The sequence below is a fragment of the Ixodes scapularis genome, unplaced genomic scaffold, assembly GCF_016920785.2.
Source record: "Ixodes scapularis isolate PalLabHiFi unplaced genomic scaffold, ASM1692078v2 PGA_scaffold3__209_contigs__length_174095766, whole genome shotgun sequence".
In the NCBI taxonomy this organism is placed as follows: Eukaryota; Metazoa; Arthropoda; class Arachnida; order Ixodida; family Ixodidae; genus Ixodes; species Ixodes scapularis.
In genome coordinates this window covers 53,531,888-53,558,849 of record NW_024609868.1, presented here as the reverse complement: position 1 = coordinate 53,558,849, position 26,962 = coordinate 53,531,888, and the positions used below count along the sequence as shown (strand labels likewise).

Sequence of the window (26,962 nt, the reverse complement as noted above, 5' to 3'; positions counted from 1 at the left end):
AAAGTCTACACCGCTGCACCTCTCTCATAAACCTTCACGGCCTCATAGCAGTGTGTGCGAGTGGAGCTTCACCGCTTTGCACTGGAGTGCTAGGTGCAGCAACTGATGTGGGTAGTACGTGGGTTAGTATGATAAGCTCTAAAATTATGCTTAATACTATTACAAGTCTACCTTCTTTGGTCTTCACTTGTAGGTTGACCTCTAATTTCGAAAGCTATGTCGAGAAAGAAGAAAAAATGTGGGTCTATATTTGAATAAATACGTTTCTCAAGGGAGTTCCCGTGCAGCGGTCAGTCGGAAGGGCAGCAAACTAACTTGACTCTGGTTCGAACGCCGCTAAAGCACAGGGTCACTTTTAAAACACACATGTAAATTTTTAAATTATTGGCGGGTGGTTGTTTTTGCAGCTTATGAAATTAGAATTGAGTTCGGTGTTAAAAAAATCTTGGGAGGACATATTTTTATTGATAGACGTTTTAGTGTATTTGCCAGGATTTTATGAGAATTAGTATATTTACTGACTGATTTAACTACCAACTATAAAAGTGGGAGGGAAAGAGGGGCTTTTTCTCAACTGGAATGTTGCACTATGCTTCATTTTTCAACCATTTTTGTTAAATAGCCATTGTGAACGGAATCTCTGTGACTTGAGTTTTATTTCTAAAAAGAAGGCTGTGTGTAGTACCTTTTACATCCTATATCTATTCTTACTACAAAAAGTAATAAGGAATATGCTTCAGTACCAAAATAGAACTCTCAATCATTATCAGATAGCAGCTTATTTAGCTATGCAATCACACTTTCATTTTCAAGTGATGTGCCAACAGATGTTGGCGTCTGCCCCAAAAGCTTTGGCCGCTGCTCTAATCCAATATTTTACCCATTACAAAATCTGCTAAAGAAGGTTCAGTGGTCGCTTCTATCACTGCTACTGCAAGCAAGTTGCAAGTTCTTTTTTTACCGTTTTGTATGTTACTCTATCGTGTTTAAATGAAGAAATGGTTTACAGTTCACCTTCGAAGTCCTTGAGCGAAAACAGATTGGCGACGCGAAAGGCACCAAAACGAAAGATACCAATGAAACTGCACCAAAAGTGCGTTGTCAGAGAGTGCACTGTGTTTGGAGGTTTGCTATCACGTTTTCATCGGCGCTTAGGCTTCCACCTTCAAGTCGTCTTAGGGATAAAATAAGAGACCCTGTGAATTTTGTGCGTTAGGGCCCTTGAAGAATGCTTTGAAGGGATGTAAATATTGGAGGGATGGCTAGGTCCATTCCTGGTCAGAGGCACAACCAGAAACGTCTTTCGCGAAGGAGCACGGAAGTGAGTGCAGTGGTGCAAGAGGTGCAGTAAAAAAGAGGGTGGTTCCGTTAAAAATTTACGCACCTTTGTATCTTAAATTGAATTACCGTAAAATACCTTAGGTGTGCCTGCCCCATTTTCGCTGAAAACTGGGTTAATCTAGCCATTGGCACTTGTCTGGTCAAGTCGGGCAGAATTTGCAGAATTCCCAATATTGGGAAATGTTAATAGTGGGTGCTTGAACAAAGTGGGCACTTCTGTGGTATTTTACGGTCTATATTTCACAATAGTCAATTTGTTATTACTGTCCGAAGCACTCCCATAGTACCGTGCTTGTGGCGCGTCACTCGATGTGTTCACTCGCTTGCTCGCAGGCATAAAAATACAAGACGGAAGGTTCACCTACGCGGAAGATGAAATCTTGAGGAGAAACTACAGGAACATAGCAAAAGTAAGGCACTTTTCCTCATCGTTCTTAACGCAGAACGTGTTATGCGGGCTGGCTCCTAGCCACTTCCCATAGTCCGTTCTTGTAGCAGAAGAGCGTCGCGCAAGCACCGCGTTATCGTTCATTTCAAACTCTCGTCCTCGCTGATCGAACGGGAGTCTCAGCCAGACGTTGGTGCAACGCTCGTATCTAATCTGCGCTTCGGTCTTGCTTCCTATGGGCAACGTTGGAAAAGAGAGAGAAGTAAACTGGAAAGTGCACTTGCATGCCCGTATAACCGACCCTTCTCTGTGGCAAAGGTGCCATGGTGCCAGGGACAAACCACGTAAAGGAAGAGAATGCCGCAAGAGCTCTCGTTTGTTTCCTCAAGTCGCGGTCACACTGCCCTTATGTCGTGCAAAAGACACGGCGTTTGCTGCAGTCACAACGACAGAACGATGTGCAGACGCGCCCAGAGCATGTTCGAAGCATGTTTGCTTCATACGTACGTGCGATTTGATTGTGCCTAAAGACGGTTTTTGTACGACCAACGTGACGGGAGTGTCGTATGAGGAATGTACCGTATTTACTCAAATATAAGTCTACCACAAATATAGTCAATGCCTTTATATAAAACACGCAAAAAAAAAAAAAGTGCAAATATAGGTTGACCTTTTTATTTGTTTAATGAACAGAAGAAAGTTTGAGTGAAGAAAAGAAACAAACTTTTATTTACAGCACTCTTAGCTAAATCACAGCGCGATGCCTAAAACTTAATCATTGCCCGGACTTCCTGACATGTCATCATCGTCGAAAGCTTCGTCAGCTTCGTCACAGATTTGCAACGAGACCTCACTGGCACCGTTGCAAAATGGTGACGACACGAAATGAAAGTAGGTGTAGACCGGTGAAGAGACAAAAGATCACATACGAAGACGCTAGCAACGTCGCTACTGCCGCTGTTTCGGTGGTCTTCGTGCACCAAAAGTTTTCTGAAACAAGATGCAGTGTGGTGCTACGGCGACGTCGGCTCGGCGACTCGATAGCTCCATGCACTTGGTAGGGTCCCAAAATATTTGGCACAAATGTAGGTAGAAATTTTCTAAACACGATTATAGGTCGACCCTTAATTTTTGACAACATTTCCGCAAAAAAAAAAAGGTAGACTTATATTCGAATAAATACAGTATGCCTTGGACAGCATGTGCAGACCGTCTTTTGTGCGACATATTAGCAGTGTGATCGAGGCATGAGGGAAATGCACCCGGGCTTCCACTTGTGGAGGACGAACCTCTGCATTTGCAAACAGTGCCACGTTTATGGCGGTCGAATGGTGCGACCTTTGCACTTTTTATTCTCCACTTTGCGGGAAACGTGGGACGCGAAATAGCCGAGTCGAGGAGGGAAGTGCCCGACCGCAAAAGACGCAAACTGCACTCTGCTTTTGCTCGAGCGCTGGCTTTGGTGGGGTTTCCTTCTAGAAATGCCAAGCGTGGCGACATTTGCATCATTAAGGCAACAAATGCCTACCAAGTTTTTTCGCCCAACATAGTGAAGCTACACATTGTGCATTCTGCAGTGGCGACGGGTGGTGCAGGAGCACATAATTAGGGTTTTGCGTTTCCGGTATCTATTGAATGATGCAGAAAGGTTGCTGCCGAGTCTTCTTTTTCCGGTCTAATTTTTAGTGAAAGACGTCAAAACAACCAAAAAGCCTGGGGTAACAAAACAGAAAATACAAGCTATTTGTAGTGTATTGTCGTAATTCGGCAAGAACTCCGGCGATGTTCCCAAATCAAAACGCGGCAAACTCGCCACGAAGTAGAGCGGGGGCTGATATTGAATTTTTTCTTTTTAAATGGCATTTCGATGACGGTTGCCCCAACAAACTGGAGAAGGTAGCAGAAGTCGAGAGGGTAGAGTTGCTCTTTCCACATTTGTACCTGTTGCTCTCTATGTGCTCTATTGGCCACTTGCACGACTTAGCTTGCAGCCACGTGGTGCACATGTCAAAATTTAGGAGATAATGACGCGCATGCGACTTCTTTTGCGAGTGTTGTCGCAAGAGTAAAGAGGTATAGTGGGTATAGACAACAAGGCGACAGTTGCACCTTGGCCCTGAAATCATCGTTTGGCAAAGTAGTTTTAACCGGTTAATAAATTAGACTTAATAAAGGAACTCTGGTGCTTTTACGAGACACTAACAACATACACTTGACTTCATATGCATTGAGTGCTTCATTTTTTTTTTTTTTTCCTTTCCTTTCTTAAAATTAGGTAGATGTTAATTGAGACAGCTTGCTTAGGTCATTCCAATAATCATTCTCTGCCATCTTTGTCTACTGGGCTGTGTAGTGCGTTCTGATCACGCAGTAGCACTTTTTTGCAAAACAGCCCAGGGACTAAGCAGTTTTTGCCTGGGTGATAAGCAGTGGGAAGGCATACAGGGTGCTTAATTTTAGTTTGAACAGGTTTGTTTTAGAAAAGCCGCGAGAGGTAGAATGATGCGGTCTGTTCAGGCGAGTTTACGGCCATATGGGACATGATATTTCTGGCCGATCGTCAGGATAAGTTAGTTGATTAGGTGAAATTTCTTAATTAGTGGAAATAAATGCATGGTTCCAATTAAAAAGTTGCTCAGCATCATCTATAAACATTCAATTTGTCAATTTTTTAAAAGTTTGAAGCACATGGTGAGTGCAAAGGTGTGTTTAAGTTTTACTCATGAAACATGTACAATGCCTGCGGCCAAAAACACAGATGACAATCTTTTCATTTGCGTTTTTGGACTGCCAGTGTTGAGCCTTTGTACGAGTGGAAACTTTGGCACACACCTGCACTCACCACGCGCTTCAATCTTTTACAAAATTCTCCGATTTACTGTTTTTACATGATGCTGAGCAAGTTTCTAAATGGAACCATGTGTTTATTTCCACTAATTAACAAATTTCACTTCATTACTTATCGTGATGATCAGCCCCTTTTACAGTGCAATTCCCTTATAACGATACTACATATAACGATATACTGCTTATAATGATCAGTTTATAGAGTTTCTAGGCTAGAAACAATCAGTTTCTAGTCCAGGTACAACGATAATCGGTTATAATGATTGCATTTTTGGGTTTTCTCATAATCGTTATAAGTGGATTGCACTGTATTACGTTCCTCTGGCCTTATAACTTGCCTGCACAGACCTCATTATTCTACCTTACGTATATTTTAAAATAAATCGGTTAGTCAAATCAAACATCCTGTATATGTATGTATGAATTAGAGGTCTGCACGGGCCAATCTGTGGAAGCCCGGCCCGCCATATCTAGGGCTGGGGCCCGCCTGCAGCCCACTATTCATTTTCGACAGCTGTGTCTGCCTGGCTCTGCCCGGCCCGATGCTAATTTTCACGGGCCTGCCGAGGCCCGCCCTATTTTCGCCCAGTGCAAATAGCTCGCAGATTGCGCGGCACGGCAGCTCGCTTGCCACCGCTGCACAAGCTGACTATACGTAGGGTTCTTCGTTTTTGGGTTTTATATTTTTTTTTCAATTTGGGGGTAAAGAGCTACTTTTCAAGCTGATTATCAGGGAGAAATCGGGTTTTACGTGGAACAGTTCCTAAGTTCGGGCTTTTTCGAGTTAAGTTTATAAATTTATAAACCTATACGTTTGTTTGTTTTTCTTTTCAAAATTAAAGGGTGAAAATTAGGACTGTGTTTCAATCTGGTAACTGGGGAAAGATCAGAGTTTTCTAGAAAACATTCTGGAATTCAGGGTTTGTTTGGAACAGGCTTCCGACCGCTCCTCCTCTCCAGCTTGTAGATTTTTCTTGATCTCCCGCTTTCACTAATAACAAGGGTCCAACCTCTTATCGCATCCCAGTGACTTTCTTTCAGTCTCCTTTCTTCCTCCCACTTGAACACCTTCCATTGAAACAATGCCACCTGTCTCAGAATGTTGGCTGTTCCTACCAAATCACAGTTTTGAGCGCAGTCGCCCCCTTTTCCTTCTACTGTGTGTGGTCATAAAGAAAAGGGAAAAAACCGCTGAGAGCTTAACGTCCCAGGAGCACTTACTAGTCCATTCTAAGCTGAGACTAGAAGCTCCGCCTTCAGCGTGAGCTCGCTGGCTTTTGCAGTGCTTTGGCTGTGCGTGCCTCGCTTTCACAGTTGTGTTAGCAAGGGCAGAAAGCTCGCGTTGAAGGCGGAGCTTCTAGTCTTAGCTTAAGGGTGAACGGAGTATAGGGGTTGCACTTCTGAACATTCACCGGAACATCCAAGTCAGCCCCAAAAGGGTCCTCTCGCTTCTTTCTATCGACTGACGGCGGCGGCTTCCACTAAATGTTTAGACCCCGCAAAACAATAGAAACTGGTACTTTTCTCTGCCACTTTCTCGTGAAACAACAACGAAGAACGGAAAGAACCCAAAACAGGACCATAGCACTATAATTTCTGAAAAATGTGATCTGCACAGGAACAATGAGCGTGACACTTCCCTTGCTCATTGCTCCAGTGTGGATGGCAGTTTTTATGTTGGCAGTGACTATTTCGACGTCCACCGTCATAATATCTCAAAAATTATTTTGACGTCTGTGATGTCACCTCTGTAAAACGTCAATATAGGGGGTTTCTTATTTTAACATCCTGCTTCAATGCAGCAGCCATAGGAGTGGTGGCCATAGGGTGACCACCCGTCCCGCGACTCGCGGGACTGTTCCGCATTGAGAGCGCGTGTCCCGCGTCCCGCAAGAAATATAAAAAATCTTTAAAATGTCCCGCATTTGACATTGTCGTAGCATTCACTACGCAAATTATGGCGCTTCCAAAGAACGGGCCACGGGATAGCGCGGAGGTAGCTGATAAACATGTGAATATCGATGGTATGCCATTTTCTATACAGCACTGCGGGAAGCAACCGTCGTTCTTGCGGGAAAAAGACGCACGTGCCGTTGTGCCTCTCCCCTTGATGGCAAAATATTGTGAGCGAAAATTGCTTCCCAATAGTTGAAAAATAAACTATTGTAATTATTTGCAAATCATACTGTGTCATGCAAAAGGGTTGTTTTGGAAAGCTCTTTTTTTAGTCTCACAAGGGTCGAAAAAACGGCAACATAAGGTTCTAGTACCTTAATTCTAATGTCAGCAACATAAGGTTGTGTAAGAGCATGTTAGTATAAGAGTAAGTATCGACAGGAAACAATAATCTGAAAAAGATTTACGATTTCTTATTTCCCTTTCATGCATTTTGGTTTGCTGCAGTCAATTTTTATGGTTTCAACGTAGACACCCATAATGAAATATTTACCATTACAATTACACAAAAATATATCACTGTGAATGAAAATTATTTTAGCTTAATGGCCGCCGCACAATTTTAGGTGTATAATATGCTTTCGGAGAGCACGGGATATCGGGGTGCACGTGATGGTGACCTTTTAAAAATATTTATTTTCTTTATGAAAATACCGCCTTCCTTATACCTCTCCTGCCCTGCCCCGCGGGTTAACCGGGAGCGAAGTAACAACGAGAAGAGGTGTGGCAAAGTTCACAAGTCTCCATACGCCCTGTGTGAAAAGGAGGTGGTATACCACACTCCGCTGACATGCGGCCGAAGTTACTTCGGACAAACCGGCCGATGCATTAACGATCGGACGAGGGAGCACGCTGCATCAGTGAAAACCCTGTCAGCAGGAGGACACTTGCCAACCCATTGTCGTGCATGTCAATGTTCGGCACTGTTCTACGACGTAAACATCGTGGTAAGGAACAAAACAAAACTGGGACGTGAAATCCTAGAGGCACTTGCCATTGAGGAAAAAGGCGATGACTGCCTTAGCGCACCTTCTCTCGTGCTTCACGAGAAAGAAAAAAGATTTCTTCGGGGTTAACATTTTAAAGGGAATTAAGGAAAAAAAAAAAAATTAAGGTGGATTAGAAAGCAAAAAAGAGGAAAAGAGAATTGTTCCCTCAAGTGTGGCTTGTAGTAGAAGAGGAGGAAAAAGAAAATCAGTTGTTAGTCCAGCGGCGTGAATGGTCTTTTCTTTATGTGTATGTTTTTTTCTAGTTCAGCTGGCCTTAAGTGGACAACAATCTTGGGTAGCCCAAGATTATTTTCTTTTGCTTTTAATCTACTCGGCTACCCAGTCACTTGGGAGAGAAGGGCTTGCTCTAATAAGTAGTCATGCTATTCATAATGCGACTTTCACGGTGCAACTTGTTTTAGCATAAACTTTTTTTTTTCTTTTTTTACAGTTGCTGGCATTATTTAAGGTCACATAATTTTTAAACGTAAACCTAAATTGTGTTAAATTTTCCTTCCAAAGGTTCATATTCTCTTCAGGAGAGCCTTGTGGAAATACAAAGCATCTGACCTTCTGTTTTGAATTGAGTTCTTTTTTTACAAGTTACGCAGTGTTTTCCGTATAAAGTTTGTGTAATGCAACAGTTCTTTGTGCACTAGAAATGCGATCGGACGATGATAATGCCTGGTGGCGGTGTGATGCAGTCAACAAATCTTGGTAAAAGTATGCAAATGTAGAGGCCCAGGAAGCTTTAACGAATTCAACATAAAATTAAGGGGTGCGGGCACACATCTCCGCTTTTTCTAGAGCTATAATGGCGTAATAGTTTGCGGGAAACAAACTAAACGCAACAGAGGGTACTGCTATGACAAGGATGGACCTTTTGCGCAGTTATTCGCATAGTGCCCAAGGACATGGCGTTGGCAGAACGGCGACCCAATCTTATCACCCGTCTCATCTCAGGGGAAGCTCTCCCGTCGCCCGAAGCCGATTATACTATCCCTTCAAACCACTTCAGCCTTGATGAACAATGCAGTCTACACGCTCACGCGTCCAGCAGCTGGCAAGCACGAAGGCCGATGTGTGCAGAATTCCTGTCCTCTGACGACCGTTTTGGAAAGGGTCACGCTAATCCGGCTTGAGGTGTCCCGTCAATAGCACTCCGTTTATTGTCAACGTTTTAGGTTACAATAAGTAGCGGTCAGTACTTTCCTGAAGGTACAAAGCCGACCATGTTGCTCGCGTCCGCGCAAGCGGTTCCTCGTCTCTGTGTTTATTACTGCGGGGGGTCATTTTCCTACTTTGCCAACGGCTGGAACGCATACTTTGTCACATCAAGGGTCGTCTGGACACATCCCTCTTTCGCATCCACCGAAAGATTTCGAAAAATCAGAAGCCGAACCCGATTTACAAGAGCAGAAGACCCGGCGCCCGGCTACTTCCGCAAGCGACGGAGCAAACGAGAATCGAGATGGTCCTTTTATGACGTAGTGGCGCGTCACGCATGGCTAGCCAATGGCGTGCCGCTGCGGCGATCGCTTCTTCTTTCTTTGCTTTTTTTCGTGTTCAGGGATTATTTTGGGTGAAATGGTTGTGATATTTGGACTCAGCAGGCACAAATGCGTCAGAATCAACCATTAACTCATTTTTTTCGAAAAGCTCTTCAGCTTCCCTTTAAGTTTAGGTCATAATAGAGAGAAAGTGATGCATTGAAAAACCGGAATGCAAAGAAAGTGATCCTCATTTATGGGTGAGTTTTTCTACATATATTTACATTTTTATAATTGAATTGAATATAAAATTCTTTATTAACAAAGAGGATGGCAGTTTGGCCTAGAAGGAGGAGGAGGGTAATAAAAAACGTAGCATTTGGCAATCGATGCTTACCTCACGTGCAAATCTGAGAGGAAAAGCTGCGTGTCATGGGCTCGATTGTCGTTGGCAGGGGTGGTCCATTCCTGCAGTGATGTGATGTGAGGCTGGCAGTAACGATTCCTAAGGTCGTGAAAGCCAGGACATGACCATACCGTGCGTTCAACAGTCGGGCGAGCCCCTCTCGTGCACGTCGAGCACATGACCATTGGTGTGGCTTCGGCTCCCTCTTGTGGTTTGTCGTCTTCGCCGTCAACAGGGGTTCGATGTGCGCGTCTCTGCTAGGTTCGCCCTTTGGCAAGAACATCCTCAATAAGCAGCTTCGTGCATGGGAGCCGCTCGTGTTTAAGCAATAAAATTGTGGCTTATGTTCAATCAATAATATTGTAGCGAACAGAGAGTTGGACAAGCGTGTCTAATATAATGAAAGCTAAATAAAAGAGGAACAGACAGACATGTACAGGAGCCTGTACATGTCTGTCCTTGTCCCTCCTTTTTGTTTGGCTTTTATTATATTAAAAAAAATTGAGCAGCCCTGTGTTAATCCACAGTAGAGTCACAGTGATAGCTACGACAAGTCATGGCGAAGTCGTTGGAAATCAGCGTCGCGTTCACACACCATGGGGTGCATGAACAAAAGCGTTCATAACAAAATAGACATCTGACTATTTTGTTTCGAACGCTTTTGTTTCTTTTTTTGTTCTGGAGCACATGAAAGCACGTCTCCCAGCACAAGCTCTTAGCATTGACAGTGCTACAACATTGTTTGTTTCTTTTTCCAGAGAGCATGTGCAGTGGGCATTGGGTACAAGAAAAACTGTTTAAAGCAGGTTATTAGCGGCGTGACATAGTTCAGTGGTAACACCTTTGCTTTGCACGCAGCGGACCCAGGTTTGATACCTGTGGACAGTGGGCGAGCTTTTTCAAGCATTTGGCAACATCGACGACAGACGCCCCACATCGCCAACTAAAATATCAACGACAACTACTACAACATCTACAACAGACGTCATTTCCAGTAGTGGGAAGAGACCATAACAGCTATCGCTGTAAAATCATGGCTTATTGCATTAATTTGTATACCATTTATTCCTTAAAGGCCGACGACCAGACTCGAGATCCTGCAAGGCAGAAGACCCTCCTCTCCACGCCTTCGGGCGAGGGAAGCCAAGGATGGAAAGAAGGGACCAAGAGGGGCGGGCGTTGGTGGAAAGGGTAGGAGGGAGAGGAGAAAGCGGGCGAAAAGTGGAAAGCGCGAGCTGGTCGTCGGTCTTTAAGGAAGGGTTTCACAGCTTCCACACAGAAATGTCTAACTCCTAAGAAAATTGTCCTAGAGAGGTCGTTTGCACAGTACCCCTTTATCTGATCTTAAGTGCCTCCTGCCAGTTTCATTCCAACCATACAAGTGGTTCAAAAGATAATTTCGAATCCGGTGTCTTCTATGAAAGAAAAAGACAGGCACGGCTTGCGTCCCCTAGGTCAAATCGACCGGAACACTAGGTATTTTCTCCCCACGGAGTCGGTCATACTATGACTTCAAAATTCTTTTTGTGGCCATTTGAATCGTTGGGGGAGGTAGCTGCATTCCCCAGCAAACGGACCCTGGCTGTGCTCATCATCCGGGCCTTTCCTGCGTTCCTTTTCAGTACTACAATCTGCGTCATCCGCACATGCTCGTGGGACTGCAAGGCGAGGAGTCCAGGGAGGACTGCAAGGCAGAGCGAGCTTTTATGAAAAAGGAGGGGATGCTTCATCTTCTGGGTGAGGAGACTCATCTTCAAAAAAAAGTTAAGGGGGGGAGAAGTTTTTTAAAACTTTTTTCTTATTTATGAATATATCTCACTCAAATTGGGAGCATGTGACACCTGTAGGGGACGTCCCGCTGCGCCTTGGCATCTGGTTGGCAGCGCCAGCAGCAACAGTGTCTGCGTTACGTCGCCCGGTGAAGCGCTACCCGCTCCAACACATTCTAATGTGCCCGCGGCGTCTTAGCCACATCTGCGCTTTCCTTGGCCGCATTTTTCAATCTCGATTGGCAGTAAAGGTTTGGCACCTTGACATTCTAAACCTACCCACATCCAGCGTTGCTCTGTACGTGTTTTCCGTCATTCGACCTTCAGGAGTTGCTCAAAGCTCGGGTTCAATCGTGCGTCCCACAGCTGTAAACGCCAACGGTGGCAACATGCTGCCATGCTTTTCGTTTATCTGCACTGGAAGATGCCTATATGAAGAGTTTGTGGGTTTGACGGTTTGGAAATCACTGCGGGACGACGTTCACCAGTGCCAGTAATTTATTAAATGTACACGATGAGTATTTTTCGTTCCTGTTATTATTGGGTTGCTCTACGCTTGCTGGCGAATCGAATTGATGTACTGGTATTGAGGTGATGATTGCGGCATTGTTTTGCCAGTGCACAAAAAGGATCTGTGTTTTCGACTTCCGGGTCTTGCGTAAAAAAAAGGTAGCACCAACTGCGGCCTCAAATGTTTTGTATAGCACTGTGTCGGGCAGACGTTCTCAAACTTTTTCGTCCCAGGGAACCCCAGCAGGCCTCAAGAAGTCCCGAGGACCCTTCCACCTCCCTCCCCTTGTTGCCGACGATAATGCTGGGCAATAAAGGCATTTAGATAGTGAACAAGAGTTTATTGCACTGATAGAATAAAACAAAATGGAGGACTACAGGCAGAATAAGAAGGCAGAGAAGTTAACGTGGGACACAGTGTAAAATATGTATACATATTGGTGCGAGGGGTGAGGTTGCTTTGCCCGCAACAGCAACTTTATCCCTGGCTCAGTCATGCTTAGGACCAGCCTCATATCAACTGCTGGGTTCAACCGATTTCTGTGTTTGTTCTTCAGGTAGGTCAGCGTGACAAATGCCTGCTCACAAGCATATGTGGTTGCGAAAGCAAGCAGCATGTCCACTGCATTGTCAAAAAGACGGGGAAATTGTGATGCAGTCTTCAACCAAAATGTAACGACATTAGTGCCAAACTTTTCTTACAGGGCAGTGCTTGCCCTGAGCTCAAGAAACTCATTCTCAAGCTCAACACTCTTACGTTTGAAAGCAGTGACGCCCCCATGAAAAAGTGACACCAGCCACTGAACATTGCACACCTCTGGGAACAGCGGCGTAGACTTTCCATTTTGCGTCTGCGGAGTATTTGGCGTGCTGTCTTCTAATTATTCCAATTACATTACAGAAATCACAAAACAAACAAACAACATACCTAGTTCTTCATCCGAATAGGCGCGCACAACGCCTTCGACGTAACACGGTATCTTGGGCCTCTTCGCCGGCCAGGCAAACGACTCGGCAAACACTTCGCCGAGAACGGCTGCCTCGCCGTCACTCGAGCTGGAGCTAAGCTGGTATCTTCGTCACTGTCACTGCGTTTTATTAGACCTCCTGAAATTAACTGCAACGATGTCATCGCCGCAGTTTGCTTGGGCGAGTCGGTCATGACGAGGGGAACGAAAACAAGCACACCAAGAGAGCCCACCCAGCAATCGAAACAATAAAGCCGCGAAACTCTTTCACTGCCCCGCGGGAATATCGATAATGAAAGTGAAACATTGCGAGAGACGACTACAGATCGTACTCCTCCGAGAAAGGCTGCGCGGCGCGGAGAACTACTCCGGACCACTCGATGCGCTCCGCCACTTTTCCACGGAGCGGTTGGAGCCGCTCGGCGAGCGCCCCACTGGCTCCAGATGTACAAGCGGCACATGGAGAGATTGCTCTCATGTCGCGAGGGAAACGAGAATCCGCTCGCCGAGCGCTCGCTATTTGCCAGAGGAAGGGGCTACAGTATAGACCACTTACAACGTAACCGCTTATAGTGCAGGACCGGGTATAACGCGGTTTTTTTAAACCACCGGTTCGCCTCCCATAGAACTCCATGTAATTGCATACCGCTTAAAATGCAGGCGCGCGAAGGGAAATACCGGTTATAGTGCGGTTTCTGGCACAGCCCGCCGACCGCGCCGACGACCGGAGCGGCGAGCACGCTTCCCTGTGTGACACCAGAAAACGGCGCTGACGGCGCGAGACGAGCCGCAAGGCCGCAAGCGGCACACGCGGAGCAAGGAGGTTTCTGGAAGAAGCGGGGGAAGCGAAGAGAGAAACTTCAGTTGCCATAACGACGGAGGGACGCACGCACGTATCGTTCACGTGCGTGCGTCCACCGTGCGTCCCTCCGCTGCGTTGGAAACAAACAACCGCAAGGGCAGACCAATCGCAGGTCGAGGGGAAGTGTTCGCGCGCGTTGCATGCCGGTCGCGCAGCTGCTTCTACCCGCGAACATGGCGTCGGTTGTGATCGTCGTCGTCGACGGCGTTCATCTCATCGTTCCGCGTAAAAGCGCTATCCTTGACTGTGAATTTTCGTTGTGTCGCTATGATAACCCAGCACGTACTAGAAGGGAAGATCCACCTACTCGTGCGACGGTGTCGTGGCGGCGCTCTCAAGACGGCAGAAACGCCCGTGTCGTCGTGTTTGTTTACTTCGACTACAGTGGTGATTTCTAAGCATTTGTGTCCTCGAACATCGCCCGGATTCCTTATTTGGCGCATTTCATGCGTGTGCTCAAGTTCAAGGTATTACTGGGGCGTACCGTATGAAGGATGCGAATTTTCACGCGTTTTCATCTCCGGAGAAAAGTGATTAGGGTTAGCAATCCTGAACGCTCGCTACGTTCGTCCGCAACCCGCGACGCCGTTAAAAGGCTGCGCCAGGCAAAAACCGCTCATTTCTTTCAAAATGTGTGACACACTTGAGAGAAAAGTGTACTAGTCTGGTGAAATAAAGACTCTCTTCAAAGTAAGCTTTATTTTTCATCTAGCATAAAATAAATTCTTTTACAAAGGTAAGTTGTCTCATGGCATGTATTTTGGCCTGAAAAATTTATGTTTTGGTTATAGCGCGGTACCGCTTATAGTGCGGATTTTCGCGACTCCCGCGACATACGTTATATGCGGTCTACACTGTATTAGTAAAGCCATTTCTACACAAGAGCAATGCTGATTAGGCCATGCTTTGGTTCCAGGGAAAGGTTTGGAGCACAGGACCCTGAAGCACTGCTACTATCGTGGTCGAGCGCTCTTTGATCCAATCAGAAAAGTCGAAAAGCGAGAGTAAGTCGGCGGTCTGGGTGCTCGTGCATAGTTTCGTTTCTATGATTTGGGATTTTGAAAATTCTTGAATTTTCAAGAATTTCATTTTGTTTTGTCTTTACTCTGCTTACTTTTTGTGACCCCGCTTTTTGTAGCCACTGCTTTTTTCCCTCAGTTCAACAGACTTGCCGGCCTTTAACTGACAAACACTCGACGGAAATTTGCTGTCGTAGGCATTGCATGTTTGTTTCTTGCATTACTTTGATGGGCTGCTTTGCAGTTCTACATTATTCATTTTCATGAGTGTTTTGCATGCATGGTTTATGGATATTGCAATTAATCCCTTTTAAAAAAGAAAAAGAAAGAAGTCATTTGCTCGCATTTCTTTTATGTGATGTTTGAACTGAAGGTTTTGCCATTTTAACTGAAAAAAGCTAAGCAACATAATCTATTTGATACATTTTCTTGATACAGTGTGATCTGCTTATAACGATACCACATATAACTATGTAATGCTTATAACAATCAGTTTCTAGAGTTTCTAGTCTAGAAATGATCAGATTCTGGTCCAGATACAATGATAATCGGTTATAACAATTGAAATTTCAGGGTTTTTTGTTATCGTTATAAGTGGATTGCACTGTATTGGCCTCGAGATCGACCTAGAGGTGGTGCTACTGTCGCGCTATCATCATCATCAGAGCACGGATAGAAGCACGGCCGCCCCATAGGTTCTCCATGTTCGTGCACGAGACGGCGTAGATTCTTGCATTTATTTTGTCGCATAATATCAGTGGGAAATCAATTTTAGCGGAAAATGGTGCGGCACTGTTCGGTGCTTCAGTGAAGGTTAAATCGTGTTACTATAGTCGGATGCAACCTGAGAACAATCTTTTAGTTCCTCCCACAAGCGCATTGCGCCCATCTGAAGTGCCTCCGCCGTCGAGAAAGCAGTTCGCTAGCAACGTTGCTTTTTCTTCCTCCTGGAAACGTGTCCTAAACTACTACAATATTTATTTAATTCATTCAGGACATTTAAATAAGTTAGAATATGTTTTTGTCAATGAAATAGCTGTTTAGTAAAGAAAGAAAGAAATTCATGTCCAATGTACCGTCTTCCCAATTCATTTTCTGTCCAAGATACTGTCTAACATACCGTCTAACATACCTCTCAGCAGTGCTAAGCCTCGCGCCCGCTTCGAAATTTTCGTTGGCGATAGCGTCGCTGGATTCTCACGTTGTCGCGCAAAAACTGCTGCAAACGCAAGCCGATACCATTAAGATTTCGTGGCGTAACCTCGGGCACGTAAAACGCGGTGCAAAAAAGCAGAATAATTGTCACGAGAAACTAGCGTCGCGTTGCTAAGGCCACCAGCCATGTCGAGCTTTTTTTTTTTTTTTTTTTTTTTTTTTTCTCTCTCAAAAGGATTGCGATTGGTTCACGGAATCGTGACGTCATGAAAACGATTGGCTGGCGTTTCTCGGTGTAGGATTACATTTTCCTCTGAGAGGCATTTCCGTTTTTTTCTTAGCTTGCAACCGACTATAGCGTTGGCCTAAATTTAAATAATCGCTTGGGTGAATCAGTTGTCTGCTCTAGGCAGACGTTGGGAAACGTGGATCTGCACGACGGATGCCTGTCTTTGGGTCAACTGCACTATTTATGTTAAATACTTGTTTCTTTTAAAATAGATGTATCAGTTCATCAGCGTGGGAATTCAATAAAACAATTAATTCCAACTCGGATTACATAATACTGGTACTGTGTGCTGTGAAATCGCAGGTCCAGTGCATTTTTTTTAACTGTTAGCTTTTGCAGTGATATAAATATTTAGCATAAGGAGAAGTTAGTGCTGTACTGGAAATTACCGTGCTATTGAGTTCCTCTGCAGCCAATGTTTCCCTTTACTCTGCCATGGTGTGAGTACATTTTTCAGAACTTGAAAATTTTTACCACGTTGCGATGAGGAGAGAGTGCCTCTTCTAGTGACGACCCGCAAACTGCACGTTGGCACGACAACTGAAACAAGTGAAACAAACCGTTTTACTATATCTGCCGCGAGTGTAATAAACGAGTGTGACCGAGCAACGCAGCAACGTTTGTGTTATTAGATGCCGTTCTCGGTAGTGTGGATTCGCCCGCTTCAATATTCCTGGTGAAGGCCGCAGATGTCGAGAGGCTAATATTATTAATTTCTGACTAAATAAAAACACAGTAGACTCTGCAACTTTAACAAACGACCCGCACCACGACACAGGCAGCATCGGCTGCAGCAACACTCTTTTACCGAAGACGGCTAGCGACTCTCACGAGACTTTCCCGCCACCCTCCGCCCTCAGCTAACGCATATTGAGACTGGGCAGTTCATCGATTAACCTTCAGATTAATCGAGTTATGATTTAATTGCATTTTTTTTTTTGCCATTTAATCGGAATTTTGTGCTGGGAAAGTCAGCAAAATGTAAAAAATGCCTGCTTTCATATTTTAACGTGTTAATTTCTTTTGTCACACAGGCTTGCACGGTAACCGATTCAGCGTGCTTGTGATTGTCGCAGAGGGTGATTATACTGTTTATATAATAAGATAAAAATTACTTCATCTTTAAAAGGCTTCCCTCTTCATATTTTTGTAGTCGTCGCAACATGAAGTTTAAAATGGGAATGCAATATGCCATTTATGGCATAGTAAAAACAGTAAAAAAAAGTGTAGTTTTGACGCCTTTCATGCAATATGACCGACGGAAAATCAACTAACAGATTTATCGATTGATTTGTCTATTAAAGGGTAGCGATCAGTTGGGTTAATTTTTTAATTAAACCACAGCTCCAATCAACATTCAATGTTTTATGAAAGCTATGGTTTGTGCGAGATAAGAAAAATACGTGGGACCAGCGTTCGATTACAAACCAACACACTAAGATTATGGAAGCTTCGATCCGACTTAATAATAATCGCTTTGCTGAATTTGTACGCACGTGGAACGATACAACACAACCTTTAGTAAGAAGAAACAAAAAAAAAAAAAACATCAAACTTTTAATTGGGAGGGGCAAGCTCAGCTGGAAACGGGATTGCGTCGTAGAGATCCATGCTTCTGAACGTGCACCCATAGTAGACTACGCGTGGCGGTATCCCCGCTTTCGCATGTTTCCCATTTCGGCCGCACGGTGGCGACACGGTTCGATCTCGAGCCGAATAAGCTCTATACTTGGCAATAACTGATAAAGTAAAAAGATTAAACACCATAATTTTTAGGTGAAGTTGCGTTGATTTGTACGCAGGACAGTACATATAGTACCGTAAATAAAACGCAGCGGAAGCGCCCACTTCGTTGAAGCACTCACTATTAACTTGTCCTAAAATTGGGAATTCTGCAAATTATACGTTAAAAGGGATGTTCCGGTCAAATTTTGTATATGAGAAAACAATTGAATATCGTTGTTATTGCCTCGAGACGCATCGTACGTGCAGTATCTGAATTTTATATGCCCCTCTGCATGAGTAATTGAACTTATACTGTTCAAATTGCAGCCTAGCGTAAACGCTACTTTCGATGGCAACGTTGGAGCTCTGACGTCACACAACACAAAGCGAGCATTTCTGTTTCTTCGTTTACCTGTGGGTGAACTCCTCAGAGTGCTTCGTTTTTGTTGTTGTGCTCGACTTGTTTCGTGGTTGGGTGAGATTTTTTGTTGCGCGGTTGGGTGCCACAACTACCGGGCAGCACATGCGAGCCAAGGCGTGACGTTCCACACTTTTCCGCGAGACATGCAGTGACGAGCAAAATGGATCGTCGTCGTGCGTAGGGACTGGGTTCCCGTCAAGATCGAGATCCCGCTTATGCAGCAATCATCTCACAGAAGAGAGCTACGAGCTGAGCTCTAAGCGGAGAGAAGGCTCGTAAGTTGAGGTGTGATGCTGTGCCAACGATATTAAACTATGTCCATCCACTCCTCGCCCAAATCGGATCAATCAATTTGATTATGCAGCGAAACCGAAACCAACAGCTAGACCACCTGGAAACGATGCAGGTGTATTTAGCACGCGTGCAGCCAAATTCTGTTTGACCCGCATGTGAAAATAGAGCATGGCTGCGATTCACCAAGCTCGTCCAGGTCAAATGACGACATGCATTTGAACGATTCGCCGTTTGCCTTCGACCCGCGGACATTACCTCCGAGGAAATGACCCGCAGCCTATCATTGATCCAGTGGATCCGCCGAAATGTGTACCCAGCTGCGCTTTGTGTACCTAGTTGCCGCTTCAGAGGCGAAATCAGCATCCTTTGCTTTGCAAGCGCTCCTAGTTCTCCTAGTTCGATCGGTGGCCGTCGCAGTTGCGTTTGTGCGAAACGGCATACGTTTGCTCGAAGCTTATGGCTGTTTTCGAGTAATATCCTGCTAAAAGGCGTGACTTTTTTTGCACACGCTTGGGAACTGCATTAAAAGAACCATATTTCAGTAGGGTACAGCCTAGGAGACTATATAATTAGAGACAAAATACAAGACATCCGTCTTGTATTTTGTTCTGTGACGTCATGCAGCAGCTACGGATGTTAGCCATTGAAACTGGCGAAATTTGGGGTACAGTTTCGTACATACGCTGATGAAAGGTTTAATCAATAACGGGAGATCATATATCAAAAGAAAAATGACGTTTGTTTACTCTCCCTCGACGTAATGAGTGCAAAAACTTAAGACTTCCGGTTTCGACCGGACAATCCCTTTAAGTGCCCGATTTGACCGGGCAAGTGCCCAGGTTTAAATTAACTCAGTTTTCAGTGAAAGTGGGCTGAGCGCTCTCCCAGTATTTTTTGGTAGGTAGTTTTTTATTGAGCATTTTTACACATATGACAACTAAAGTGGCAATAATTTACGAGGAATTTATTACTCTATACCTCAAAGATTCGCAGTGGCTGTCATTTACCTCGCAATGCCACATATAGAAATCTATTTGTTACACTGGTGTTAGTTACAGTGTCTGTGCCAACACGTTGAAATCATGGGGAATGGGCTGGAACTTTAGCTTATTTCGTCAAATGGGCATGATTATCGAAGGTACACTCGGTATTGAGGCTTTAGACTATACTTGGCGTCGACATCTTTGTGCTACACTGTCAAGGCTAGCTTAGTTTCCATGGTGCCGTAGCCCTGCAGTGCTGCGCGGGTATGTGGCTTTGTCGTGCATCTCATTCGCGTGCGCTTGTACAAGTGCATTTGACAGCAATGTGGGAACTATTCTAGTTTTGGCAGTGTAACATAAAGAAGTTGACACCGAGTATAGGGGCTTGCGTCTATTTTCTGGTTTCGTCGTGGCCTATCGACATTTTGCAGCTTTGACCGATTTCACACTCATTACTGGCACAACTTTACCAGTGCTCTGGTTGGTCGACTGTCTGTGGCCAGCGACATTGGCAAGTATTTTCACAGGAGGTTGACCGCTGAAGAAGAGGACAAGTTGTTTGAGCTGTATGCAACCCTGGGTCCACAGTGGATGGAGATCGGGAGGCGCATGGGCAAGTACGCCGCCACCGTGAGAGCTGCTGTCCGTAACAACAAGATGAAGGAAAAATGTGAGGAATTATGCCTGGGTACGCTTCACCAAAAACATTCTGGCAGATGAAGTGCCAGCCTCTGAACATTCGCATACTTAAGAAAAGTCCTCATCTTTTTGCCACAGCGTGCGAAGAAGTGGTGGCTTTGGCTGTTAATGTGCACCCATTGGAGACCAGTGCAATGCACAGATGGGACACGAGCACTGTGTTAAGCGTTTGGCTGAGACTCGCGTCCATTCGCCAAGCTGAACGCTGACACAGCACTCTTGTCCAATCGGTGTCCTGCGCCGGTCTGCTTCAGGCAGACAGCGCAGAGCACAGATTCTTCCAAAGTGCACTAAGGCAGAACTGTCCATACAATCTTTGTTCCTTCCAGTCATTGGCAGATGGAGCAAGAACGAAGTGGCCCTTCTGGAGGAGGCCATCCGTGCCCAGGTCGGGGATGACCTCGAGGACATCTCCAAGGTCTGCTGGAAGAAGGTGGCAAGCCACGTCGGGACCCGCACTGTCGCGCAGTGCAAGCACCGTTGGTGAGACCCTGCCCCGGGGTTATCTAATACTGAGTATCGTGGGGCAGGGGCATAGCTAGGGTTTTATTTCGCAATAGGCCCCAAAGTAAAATTTAGGGGTTTTACGTGCCAATCCAACGAAGGGCATCGGGCACGGCCGGCAGGAACCGGGAATTGCTTTCGAGGAGATCTTTTGGCGGCAACCGAAGTCTCGGTTACCGTTTCCACATAAGGCGTCCGTCAGATTGCGGGCGCTTCGGCCAAGAATCAAACTCGTCACCCAGAAGTCCGTTGGCCGGCGCCTTGCCTCGGAGCCACCGAAGCAGCTGTAGGCCTGAAAACATGGGACGGGGGCTTGGACGTTGCAAAGTATGCTGGTAATCCAACTTTTCTATGCCGCACAAGCGCGCCGCTCCCTCCAGCAAGCGCTGGATGGATGCTGTTCATGGCGACTAGTTGAGTCACGTGGTTCAACACGAAACGGTCTGCCGAGGGGCATCCTTTCCAGCCCATGCCTGTTGGGTGCCGCTTGCAAGGTGTCAAACCGAACCCGAACCGAAAACCGGATCAAAACTGAAACCGAAGTCGACCATTTGATATGATCCCGAATCGGCATGAAAACACAGTCTCATCAGGTGGTTACCTGTTTGTTGAGAACGGTTCAGCATAACGGAATGTGTTCCCATGTTGCAAATTATGGTAGCGTGTGAAGCTATTTTCTGGTAGAGAAAGAAGCGTTTTGTTTTCCTTTCATACTTATAACTTCTGAGCTGCTCTTTTTGCACTTCAGGTATGTCACTCAGCGAATGAGGCCAGCGAAAGAGAAAAAATTGAGGCACAAGTGGAATGACAACAACTCTGTTCACCTTATTCACGTGTAAGTTTAGCTCTTTTGTCCCCAGATCTTCTGGTTTTATTTTCGGTATTTATTCTAAATTCTAAATATAGGAATGGTTTTATTTGGCAGTCTTCACTTATTTGCCTGTGGTGGCATGTTAAAGCTGTTGTAAAGGAAGAATGAATGTGCCATACAGTAGTCCCTTGTTATAACCAAGTCTACGAGATGACAAAAATATTCTATATACCGTAAAGTCCCGAAAGAACGCCCACCCAAAATGAAGAGATGAAGAATGAAAAATAGGGGGGCGGGCAATGTTTTGAGATGTGACAGCAGCAAAAGTTTATAAAAAATTGGTCATAAGCAGGGGCGGCTACTACAAACTACGTGAAACGGGGGAACTGATACCACAGATCACGGACATGGCAAGTTTGCGTTCCATGGTGCGACAAGTATGCAGGAGTTCACTACAAACTCCTTGATCACAGGAACGGATACCGCAGAACGTGGATGTAGCACGTTCGCACTTCACCGTGCAACAAACGCGTGAAAACCCACCACAAACTGGGGTGTCACGGAGATCGACGTCACACGCGCAGATCACAAACAAAAGTGCTCGAATCAGGGTGTGGGCGACATTTCTGAATTTTCGTGGTATGGATTTCAGCCCAAATAACGGAATGGGCGATCTCTCCGGGACAGGTGTTCATACGGGACTTTACAGTAAGCAGTAATTTGATGAGAGCTTGAGAGCCAAAAAACAGTGACTGCAACCTTGAAGGTGGACAGAAATGCTGCAGCAGACTTGAAACATACATTTATTTAAACAAACCTCAATGATGAACAACTTTGAACACCTTTACCAAAACGTGAAAAAAAAAAAGAAGTCACCTCTTTGTTGTTTTAGGGCCACAAAGGCAGTGGTAACACAGAATGTGATGTGTTTATGTGGAGAAACTGCGTACACACATGGGGACTGTGTGGTGCGAATGGTAGCTGGGGGTCATCTTCTGCGGTGGCATTATAAATGCGAATTTCTCGGAGCGTGTTAGAGTGTGAGATGCAGTAGGGAGCGTGTGGAAAACAGTACAATTAAAATGTGGCAGCACCAAGCAGAGCTTTGACACCAGCTTGCAGCAGAGGAGTGCCGAGCAGCCGTGGTGACAAAGTGAGCACATCTAATGTAGTGTCTGCTTTTCTGTTACTCTGTCTCATACTCTTTTTCTGGGGTAGCTTGGAGCACGCTTGTTTCATGGAGCAGAGCTCCGCTGTATGTCTGAACACGGGATATTTTACCCTCGCCGGAAGTGACAATGTGCCAGCTATATATTATGGTCCATACGCACATTCGTGTTTGAATGCATTTGAGTGCGTTGCGGAGTCCTTGCAACCAGGAGCGGTCGCTTGCTGCGCGACGCGCACCTTTCGCAGCGTTCAGCAGCGCGACGCAAGCGAGTAGAGACTCGCTCAACTTTCCGAAGCGTTGCAGTGCGTTCGACCAATCAGAAGCCGACAGAGAAGAGGGTGACGTGTCCGCTCGCGCCACTCGGCTGACTTGGCGAGACGGACCCTGGTTCTCCTCCCGCAGTGCTTGCTTTTTTGTTTTGGGGGGCGGTGGGGACTGGTTCTCCAAGTCTGCGATGTTCAAGTTCGGCAAAAGGTCGGGGAAGCCAGCGGGATTGTCCCAAGATCAAACACTTCGGCGCTGTCGCTGGGCGCCGCGATGTTGCCGTGGATTTCGCTTACTATTGGTGAGCCGCTGGCGACGATTGCGCATTTTTATTGGCTTTGACTGTGGTTCACTGCGTGTCAGCGCAACTGTGTGTACAAGCATGGCGCAAGCGCTCTTCGAAACACACCGCGCTCAAGCGCAGATGTGCGTATGGACCTTAACACATTCTGCGTTAATAATTATAAGTGGAGTTTGCGGAATAATTTTTCCAGGCTTCAGTTGTTGAGTTGCCTCAGGCATCGCCAGAGCACTGTCACCGCCGCCGCACTTCACTTTGTTCCAAAGCAGCATAGCATGTTTCGTGTCTCTGCAGTCATCTGTATTTCTCGAGGTACCTCTCCAACGTCTTTTCCTTTTTCACTTTGGCTGCACACAAGGTCTATGATCGTGGCATACATGGCAGGAGCAACAACAAGAATGTCAGCATCAACAAACACGAACGAATCTGAGTTATCCTCTGTGGTTTCACCTGCATGTTCGCTCACACTCCTGTAGAGATGGTTGCAGTTCTGGGAATTGTGCGACAACACGGCAAGCATGCGCAAACGAGAAAATCCGACATGCGCGATCGGCAATTTTTTATCTTCGAATCATGGGTGCACTTTCTCTTGCATGAGAAAGCCTTCTTGAACCCATCCGGTACGTCTTGCTTGTTCCGCAAGATGATTGACAGTGTCGAACAGTTGATGCCAGAATGTCGAATTCTTCTATGATTTTGGACTTGGGCCAGCCTAGGCCTAGGGGGCCTATTTCATGGCCCCACTCCTTTCGACCTCGCAGTTCTAGGTGACTTTCGATAAACACTTTCATGCGACGCACGTGTACGCCACAGGCGCACGTGCACCCGAAGGGATTATCTCCTTTTGGCTTTTTCGCTCCCTTGACCCAATCCCGACATGAGTCGGGTTGCGGGCGCTGTGCGTAGTGGCGAAACGTGGACGCTGTTTTCTGGCTGCGTCGGCGCATCATCGTCGGAAGCAGCGCTCCGCTCCCTGTCACCCGTTTGATCCATTTGCTGTTTGCCCAGTTTGCCTCAGTGGGGGAGGGGAGGGAAAGCAAAGGTCTCCTGATCACTTCCATGTAGGCTTGGATGCTTTCGGCACCTGGGCTTTCGAAGTGAGCGTGGTCAGCCGCCGATACACTTTGAATAATTCGCTTCAAAATGCATGCATTTCAGTTGGGACCGTGTTGAACTTCGAGTAGAGTGATAATTCGAGTAAAGCGATCTCGCTATAATAAGTGACTACTGTGTGACTGTTTTTTTGTTAGCAAATCGTAGAGACAGTGGCACATCACAAACAATTGCACTTGGAAATACTTGTTTTGAAAGCAATGGAGTACTCATTTACAGCAGCTCAGTGAAGGTGCTACTGAGGCATTGTTTTTAAAATTTTTATTCTTCACTTTGTAAGCATAGAAGTTACCAAATAGGTCAATTTCAGTATGCTTGTTTGAAATGTACAGTCACTTTTAACATGAAGCAGACTATATTTAAAAATATGAGTTTTGGAGGCAGATTAAAAAAATACTGAATATGACACACACTTGAGCGTAATTCTCTCACAGAGCAGAATCTTGGAAGGCTGCAATAAAACACAGATTCCTGGAATAATGAGAAGAAGGTTATGCAACTCTGCTCGTTGAAGCGACCTTTGCTATAAAAGTACTTGTTGTTGGGCTAGTCCCACAGTCCCAAAAGGAGCTCCTATATGATATGGTACCATACGTACACAAAATGTTGCATAACCTCAAGAACGTTGCAAGCAGGTGTGGAGTGCTTCAGGTTTTCAGTGCCAAAGAAACTCTGCCAATTTTGCCCTCGAATCGCTAGTGAAATCAAAAACGAGCGAGGATGTGGAATGAAATATGGCAGGCCGTATATCGAATGCATTGCAGCGGTCGTGTATGAAATCCCCCTAACGTGTGGAAAATTTTACGTTGGGCAGACGGGAAGGTGCACCAATGATCGTTCGAGGGAGCATGCACAAATTTAAAGACAAATGATTAGGCATATTTTTCCACAGACTGTACGGCCTGCAAATGTGAGCCATGCTTCGGTGACACCAAGATTCTAGGTAGAAGTAAGAATCAAAGTGCATGCGAACTGCAAGAGACATTCTTTATCAGGAAGAGGGGGCCCCACTGGATCCGCAACACATCGATTGCAGTGCATAATGCCGAGATACCTTGGTAAATTTATGTAAATGGTTTGAAGGCTGTGTATCCCGGAGCTTGCATAGCCAAAGGGACAATGGGTGTATCAATATACTCAGTGACCCAAGGAGCGGCCAGGCGTTTTAAATCAACCGCAAAATTTGGTTTCTTAACCTATCGTGCTACGATTTTGTACAGCGTTGTCATAGGGGGTGCAATTGTTTTTTGTAAAATTTGCAAAGAGCAAACTTGCCTGAGGGAAAAGTAAAGAAAGAGAAAGGCTTAGCTCCTATAGAGATGCAGCGAAGCCACCAGTCTTCAAACAATGCGGCGCCGCTTCGGATGGGAGATGAGATGGTGCAAGCGGTCGCAATGCCAACTGCCACCAACAAACGAGCATACGGCGCCGAGAGCCGGCGTCTTTAGCAGACGATTATTTTGACCCAAAAGTCAACGGGACGGCTGAAAAATTGTATATAAGCTGTAATTCAATAAAAGCGATAGAGCCAGAAAAACAGTGCCAGCAGCCTTGAAGGTGGTCGGGAACACTGCGGAACACCCTGACCGTTCATTTAATCAAACATACCTTGGTTATGAACATCTCGCAGCAGCTTTACCGAGTAAAAAATAATTAAGTGAACTTTGCTTATAATTTCACCCGGGCATCAGTTCTCCTTGAACTGCTCCAGGGATTGCAAGAATACTGTCACAGCTGCTGCATTCCACTTTGTTTCAAAGTAGCTGTAAGGATTTTCGCATCTCTGCAGTCATCAGCGTTTCTCGAGGTGCCTCTCTGACGTCGCTTCGTGTTTACCCTGGCTGCACGCAAAGTCTACGATCGCAGCATCTGTGGCAGGAGCAACAACGGGGAACATCTACATCGACAAGCGCGAATTAATCAAAGTTATCCTTGATGACTTTGCAATCTTGTTTTCACACACTCCTGTAGAGATCGTTGCAGCTATAAAAATTGTGCGCACATACCAAGCAAATGATGTTAAGAGAACAAACATGTTTACTTCATGAATGTCATTTCAGGCTGTACCACAAGAAATTTTCTTCTGATTTCCATGTCGACTGGAAGACTTTGCTGAACGAGGAATTCCCTTGGTAAGCATGGTGAACCCGCAATTAGAAACTACCCGACTCATGCCCTGCCGAGCACTTGCCTTAAAGGGCAACTCAGCTCAATTTCGAAAAATTTAGGCTTACATGTGATTCAAATTCACAAAGGATTACTAAACAACTCTACGTCTTCGGATTCGCGAAATGTGGAATATTATTTGTGTAATCCTAATTTAAACATCAGCTGATACCGAAACTTCGGTTGCGTCAGGCAACATTGGTCTTGGGTCGTCAGAGTTATGGCTACGACACGTCGAACCACGTGGTCTTGTGACGTTCGGAAGGGAGCAAGAAACAGAACACGCAACGCGGGCAGGTCTTTTTTTTTTTTTTTTTTTTTTCTCTTTCTTTATTGGACGCAGGCAGGTTGCTTCGCATGGCGTGGACGGTGATGGCCCGGGGGAGAGGGGAAGGGGAGAAGACGAAAGAGGAGAAGTGGAGCGGAGAAATAGACCGATAAGCGCGCAGGGCAGCGCAAACTAGCGCATCCGCGTTACGGTGATCACGTGAACGCCCGGTCAGCCAACACCAGGAGGAGAA

The 26,962-nt window shown here is 45.6% G+C and overlaps 1 protein-coding gene across 2 annotated transcripts in view; it reads left to right on the top strand.

Annotated features, from left to right (window-relative positions):
- The window catches only part of LOC115331924, a 45,578-nt gene that overhangs the window by 10,206 nt on the left and 8,410 nt on the right, over positions 1-26,962 (top strand). The window contains exons 4-10 of one of the 2 annotated variants that reach the window (XM_029994194.3): positions 1,675-1,751; positions 11,040-11,154; positions 14,443-14,530; positions 19,940-20,082; positions 20,441-20,594; positions 21,364-21,450; positions 26,336-26,407. In XM_029994194.3, the coding sequence (XP_029850054.2) occupies positions 1,675-1,751; positions 11,040-11,154; positions 14,443-14,530; positions 19,940-20,082; positions 20,441-20,594; positions 21,364-21,450; positions 26,336-26,407 (736 nt within the window). The remainder of the gene's footprint in view (positions 1-1,674; positions 1,752-11,039; positions 11,155-14,442; positions 14,531-19,939; positions 20,083-20,440; positions 20,595-21,363; positions 21,451-26,335; positions 26,408-26,962) is intronic. The other variant, XR_005717058.2, reaches the window with a different exon arrangement.